Consider the following 7,328-nt stretch of genomic DNA (forward strand, 5'->3'; position numbering starts at 1 on the left):
TCAAGAAAATGTGTCAAGGTAGTAGTTTTCCCATTTCTTCACTCTGTTAATCGCTACCTTCCATTTGTTTGGGGTCATCTTCTCTATTCCTTTAATAATCAAGTCACTGAAGAGGATGCACCTATAGGAGTGGGTTGTCTCAACAGACTTCAGGGCAAAGTCCTTCCTGTTGTTTATAATAAACCATTTCAAAGAAGACCAAGCAACATCCATTGGAGACAGATAGCTGTAAGATGAAGGCGCGACAAGCAGCTCATGGCCATTGGCTCTAGCAATCTCAGGGCAACACTTAATGCCAGACATGTAGATCACTGGTGGAACTGGAGGCAGAGCTTCTGTCTCCTGCTCCTTGCCATCTTTTGCCTCAACATGTGTCAGCTGCCTTTTGTCTCTTGTCACAATTACACATTTCCCATAGGACATGGTCAGAGAATCACACAGCTCCTGGAAGACACTGTTCTGCTGATGGATGGGCAGTTCATCTCTTAACAGCACTTTGTACCTCCAGGGCACCCACCCTTGGCTGCTGCCAGTGTGAATGAGTGTCCATACTGGCCAGCGCAGGCTGGCCTCCTCGTCGATTTTTTCTCCTGTAATAAGACTTTCTGGAATATCTGTTTCCCCTAAAAAAACAGTGTTGAAACCATTAAGCTGCAGAGTCCTCAGAGCTCTTAAATACTGCAAGCACTGTTTCTTTGAAGCAGCATCAAAGCAGCCCCTGGAAATTACGTGCCTGAGAAGCGGGTTTGTGAAGCGCTGCATGTTGGCATCTCAAGGAACAGAGAGTTGGGGTAGGAAGCCGCTGAGCTCACAAAGAACCCGGTTGCCCCGGTGGCACCTGCGGTGTCACACTCAGCCAGCAGCAGCCCTAGGGCTTCCAGGGGGCTGATCAGAAATAACCCAATCTTGGAAATCAGTGGTCCCATCAGGCTGAGGAGGATGCAACTTATCAGCGAGACTGGATCCAAACCCCAAAGCCATGTGTATGATGTCCACCATGTTCAGCCTGCCCAGTTTCAGGCCCTGGAGGGGGAAGAAACCATGATGCCTTGGGCATTGCTTCAGGGTAGTGTATTTTCAGGACTAATCTGTTTTTTAGAGACCTTTAGCTTTCCACATTGTGCACCCATTTCTACAGATGAACCCCTGAGGAACCTGCATTGAGCCTGACACCAACACCATCCAAAGGTGAGCAGCCCCTTTAGAGAAAGGGAAGTGATTGTGGGGGGAAAAGAAAATTGCTCATGCTGTACTATTGAACACACACGTGAAGACTACCTTGACCTGCTTCGTTTCTTACCTTTCCTTTCTCCTCCCTTAGATGCTCACACAGACTCTTACCACAGGAACAAGCTTGTCAGTAAATTTACCAGTTGACTGGTAAATTGCTCACACTTAGCTGTACCTACAAGTCTGAGAGTGAAAGGTAGCAGCAAATGAAGATACCCCATAGGACAGGTCATTCTCTCCAAAACATTTCTCCTCTTAACACCTTTCCCCTAAAGCAGTGGGAAACTATGAATTCAAAATATGTGTGAGCAGGAATGTGGGGGCTAACTCAGCTGTCTACATGCTCTCCTTGCTGAGGCAGATGAGTGGTGGGTCACATCATGTTAGCACCATCACGTGGAGATCAGAACTCTGGAAATCTGATATAAGATTGCCCTGTCTTCAACTGAGATAGAGCTAATTTCCTTCCTAGTAGCTGCTACGGTGCCATGCTTTGGCTTTAGAGAAAAAATAATGCTGATAACACACCTGTGATTTACTTTACATTAAGCCTTACATTAAGTAATTTATATTACCTTACATTAAGTCAAGGACTTTTCTGCTTTTCATGCTGCCCTGCCAGCAAGGAGGCTGGGGGTGCACCAGGAGCTGGGGGGACACAGCCAGGACAGCTGGCCCAGGCTGACCAGAGGGGTGTCCCATGCCACAGGCATCGTGCTGAACAATGAAACAGAGGGGAGTTGGCTGGGGGCAGGGCATTGCCAGTGCTTGGGGACTGGCTGGACATAGTTGGCTGGTGGTGAGCAATTGTGTTGTGCACCACTTGTTTTGTTTATCTTTTTTTTTGGCAAGGTGGATGAAGGAGGCTCAAACCAGCCTTTCTGCTTGTGAGGCCTTAGGCATGGGCGAGGTCTGTTCCACTGTATTTTGGTGCTGTCCCAGGAAGACAGTGTCCCTCCTGGCCTGTCAGGTGACATCACTGTGCCCTGTCTCCTTCAGCCCCTAATAAAATTGGTCTGAACCTAAGTGGTTACAAAAACACTAACTATGATGCTAGTCACTGATACCTACTGAGACCAGAGGGATGAACTCTTCTCATCTCCTTTTCAGAGGATTTATTTGAGAATTGGATTCCCCGCTGCTCCAGTCAAGTATATGGCAGAAAACCATCTGTTAACCTGCTCTAGAAACAATTGTTTATGGTTCCAACATCTCAATACTATTTAAAAAAAAAATACAAAAAAAAACTTGGGCAGCAGACATAAGGTAGTAGGCTGACATAAAAACATGTATTTTATATTCCATGCTACATTTAGTCTGCTCTGTTACTTTTTGCCTCTTTTCCCTCCCAGCCGTTGTCTACACAGACAGTGAGCACTTTGGGTCAGAGACCTATGTTTCCTTTTGCAGTTTCAGACTTGTGACATTCCCTAACATGGCCACACAGTGCAAAATGCATGGACATAGCCCCTGCCTTGAAGTGCATCTAGGATTTGGGAAAAGACACTTCCAATTGTTACCTCATCCTTCAAATATTGAACCAGAGCCTTCTCCTCTTGCCCTGCTGCCCTGCCTTCGAGCTCTGCCTCTGGCAGCAAGGCAGTGCCCTGAAGGTTGTGGCTGGGACCACCGTCCTCCTTGTGCAAAGCCATTGCACCTGACACCCTGAGCACACTGCACGAGATGGGGGTGACTGCCCCCCGGCTGCTGTGGGCATGGGTGGTGGGCTCAGAGCCATGTGGAGCATTCCCTAGGGATGCCCAGGAAGGACGGTGAGGCCTGACCCCCCCTTAACGAGCTTTTTTGGTGCTTTCTGGAATTCCAGTGTACCACTTAGCTAAATGGCAAATTTACCAATTACCCCTGAACAAAGTCCCTATTAATGAGGCAATTAGGATACCAATTATCAGTACATACCAATTACCCATTTCAGTAGTAATTATGTGATTAGGTTACCACTCACCATGTTTACACAAGCTAAAAATCATCACAAACCCTTTATTTTAAAATACAAAATGAAAACATAATGAAATATGGAACATAATGAAATACACATACACAGTAGGCATGATGTTAGGCAAACAGTGGATGTTTCTGCTGATGTACTGTATTAAGTACAGCAGCTTAAATTAAGTTAATCTAACATTTTATATTTATCTATATAAAATGTAAGTACAATTTTTTTTTCCCAAAAAACAATATTTGAGAATATTATTCTACAGGAAATCTGTGGTGGCTTTTTTTCCAGTCTTATGTGGAATGAGGGAAAATAAGATTATTTTTTCTGACAAATACCATGCCCAATTTAAATAATCCATTTTCCCTCCTAGCTGTCTGATGAAGTCCTGAACACTAGCTAAAGTCTCACTCCAAAGTCTGGTATCAAAAGAGAATTTCCAAAGGTGTGTAATTATAGCTCTCAATCCACGATGGAACCAATACGAGAAGCACTTGCCAAAATCAAAGATGTCCTAAGGGTGGAAACACAGAAAAAAAGTGGAAACTTCAGAAAACAAATTAAGCTCATATCTCAAGTAACAGTGCCAAACTCCTCAGAACAGAATTAATACAACTGCCAGAGGTTTCCCACAAAGATCTGTGATGCACCTTGTGAAAACTGATGAAATTTGGTTTCCAGCATTAGGGATTCTCTGCAAAAGTCGACTTTAGCAGCTTTCCTGTTGGTAGTATCAGAGATGCTGCTAAGCTGAAATACACAGCCACCTTTACCTGGAATGTGTACGAATGGGGCACCTTTATGAGCAAAAGCTCTTATATTTCATGGTGGAATTTGTATGTACACACATTTGCATCTCCTTGAAGTGAGGAAGGGAAAAGAAAAGGAAAAGTGTTTCAAAGTGCACTGGCACTTGACCACCTGGATGAAAAACAGAGGAGCTCTGCAAGGCAGGACATTGTTTGTAGCACTTACAAACCCTCCAGGACCACCAGAAAGAAGGAAATATGCTGCCCCTTCTCAGCCAGAAAAAGGGGACAGCACCTCATCCCTATTGACCCACCAGGGCCCAAAAACTTTTGGGAAGACTGCCTCCCTCACGAGTATGGCCCAGGTCGGTGGTGATGCAGAAGCTCCCTCAGCATAGAGGTTGAGCTACACTCAGGTGGCACTTAGAGCTCATGGTCCCACAGACATCCAGATGGAAGGAACCTGGTAAAACACCCCTCATGGAGAGCTTTCCTTCACAGAGAACAGGGAGAGGATCACTCTTTTGATCTCACCCTGAGTTTGCAGGGAGGCAAATAGTACTTCCCAGGGCTTTGGAGTTCACCCTCTAGCCTGGTGCTTCCCCTGCTTCAGCCTGTCAAGAAAAGGAGCAGCCACTGCTAAAGGAGGTGAAATTTCACTGCACAGAACCTCATGGGGGTGATGGATGTCTGAAGCCTATTTCTAACACTCGTGATGGAAAAAGAGATTTGACTGGACTGTTGAATATCTATAAAAATGATAAAATGAGTCCACAAAGCAGGAGGAATTGTCACCACTGCAAGGAGGCAGGCTAAAGTCTCTTCTCAGTGCTGGCAGAAATTGATCCTTCTTCAAAACTGACTGCAATATTTGCCTTCTTGTGGAAAATACACACACTGAGCAGAAGGAACAAATGGAACTGCAAATGTTTTTTTCCACCTTCAAAACACCTCTCTCTCTCTTTTTTTTTTTTTTTTTTTTTTTTAAGATCTGAATAGCTGAGCTGCAGTAATGGGAGCGTGGCTACCAAGTGCAGTCAGGAGCAGTGAGCATAAATAGTGGATCCTGGCTCCAGCCAAGCAGTTATTAAACCAGACATGGTGATGAAGCCAAAGGTAATGGGGTCCAAAACTATCTGAACAGCCTAATTGGTCTCTGCTGGAGACAGTGTCTGGGGAATATTCACCTGTCCAAAAAAGGACACGTCTGTGTTGGAAAGCTGAATCTCTGGAATTCAAGCAAGGAGTGTGGAAAGCCAAGAGAGCAGTGTGGATTTCATCTTGGCTATCAGCTGGGAGTATCAGCCTTGGAACGTGTCTTATGAGATCAGGCTATGGAAATTCCCTTTAAGGAGATGGACCACACGAAGTAAATCATTTCCAGGCAATTGGCCTGGGCCAAATGGTGGCAAAACCCATGACAACAACACTATATCATGGCAGCAAAGGATGCATTAAAAAAGAGCAAAATTAAGATACAGGTTTAGTAACACCCTGTTTGGGAAAAATTAGAGAGAAGAAAAGGGAAGGAATGTTTTTTAGGATATTAAATTGTTGAGAGCTTTCTTCCTATCAATAGCAAAATGCTAATGCAGCAACACAAAGGAAGCTGAGTGGAGCCAGCAACACCACCCCCCAGGCACAAAATTTTATAGGGTTTTATAGGATTTTTGCAGCTATAACAAAATGTCTTCATGTTCTCAGAGTACCTGCACCAGCAGTTTCCAATTGTTTTGATCTCCAGACTCCAGAGATTTTTCCAATGCATGCACTGATAATAGAAAGCTGAAGCTCACTGCTGTTTGTCTCCCCATAGCTACTGTCCTGAACCCCTGTGTGCCAGGGCTCTGCAGGACATGGGATGAACAACCCTGAGCTGTGTGGTGAGTAAACCACTTCTTCTTGTGTTTGCTGAGGCCTGGAAGGCCCTGATGATGGCCAGGTAGGCCCTGTGATGGACCCTGGAGAGACATCAGGATGTCACCTCATTGTCATCCTGAGCTTTTGTATATGTCCAATGTGCAGGAAGAGAGCTGCTGAGAAATGCATGACCACTGTCCAAAACCCGCTGCAGACCAAGCCTGCCAAGCGAGCACACAAGTACAAGTCTCACGGGTCCTCCATGGGTCAGCCTGTCACCACCTCTGGTGCCCAGCATGGTGAGGAGTGTGGATGAGGAGGCAGCTGCTGCTCCTTCTGCTTGCAGAGCACACACCCAGTGGGCTCACGTGTAGCTCCAACCCCCTCCCCCCCACATAAATAAACAAATAAAAAATAATAACAGCAAACAGGCACAACAACGATGCCCCAGCTGGAAGCATACTGGCCCTGCTTGAAGCAACAGCATGAAAAGGAAGAGCTTCCGTTCTCCCGAGAGGCAGGTTATAAAAATGCATGATACACGCAGCCATGAAGGAGATAGACCAGTAAGGACATGATTCCCAGCCTCTTCTCCAAAGGCCTAGGGCTGAAATAACACAGGTTGCACGTTGCACTTGTTACCTTCACATCATTCATATGGGAAGCTTGCACGAGACCAGTCTGCTTCTTTCCTGGCACAGCTCCTCCTTTCTTGTTTTCATTAATTAAAAAACAATATTCCTGTTTGAGCTCCTTATGCACAACAGAAAAATAATAATAAAAAAGAAACCATTTTTATACATTCCTCAGAACTGCATCTGCACTTGGTGCCTCAGGCCCAGTGTTGTATTTACCGTCCTGCCTTTGCAGCTCCAGTAAGGCAGTGCTGTTAATGATAACAAAAGTGTCTTTGCTCTCCTTTCCTGGAAGCTCCACCTTGCTTCTCTGAGGGTTAAACTTCCCAGAATAGAGATAGTCGATGTAATTTTCAGGCTTGCTGGAAACAATGTTGCTGAGCATCATGACAAACAGCAGAAAGCCGAAAAAGCCAACGATGATGAGGATATAAAAAGAGGCCATTATCTCCTCTTGCATCTCCAAGGCCGGGTTGCTGTAATTATTGAAGCGTAGGGTCTTCTTTTGTACCACGAGCATGTGGAGTAAATCCGGCACGGCTGAACTGCCATTTGTGTGGTTGCTGAAAGCCATCTTCTGTTTCCACTCTGGCTGCAAAAGCTAAACAAAACAGAGCAAAAGAACCAACTTAGCAGGCTAACGCACTCCTGTCCTTCGTGTCTTCTAGCTCAGGCCTTACACACTTTCCTTTGCTGTGTAACTATCTGCTTTTGGCTGTCCTGTAGCTACACAGCTTACGTGCATGGAGCTGCTGTGAAAGCCAGCAGGAAATCAATGCAGAAACCAAGGGAATTAAACACTTCTGCCACCCGCACAAAAAGACGTGCACACACATGCGCGGGCACATGCTACTCCTGCACCCTGGCTTTGTTTTGCTGGTGACATAGCATCCAAAT

The 7,328-nt window shown here is 45.5% G+C and overlaps 1 protein-coding gene across 1 annotated transcript; it reads right to left on the reverse strand.

Moving 5' to 3' along the window:
• On the reverse strand, positions 1–893 carry FAM243A (family with sequence similarity 243 member A). The gene has a single exon (XM_032184620.1). The coding sequence runs from the start codon at positions 760–762 to the stop codon at positions 1–3; it is 762 nt and encodes a 253-aa protein (XP_032040511.1). The 5' UTR covers positions 763–893.
• Between the last annotated feature and the right edge of the window lie 6,435 nt (positions 894–7,328).

This window comes from Aythya fuligula, chromosome 1 (genome assembly GCF_009819795.1).
Source record: "Aythya fuligula isolate bAytFul2 chromosome 1, bAytFul2.pri, whole genome shotgun sequence".
Classification (NCBI taxonomy): domain Eukaryota; kingdom Metazoa; phylum Chordata; class Aves; order Anseriformes; family Anatidae; genus Aythya; species Aythya fuligula.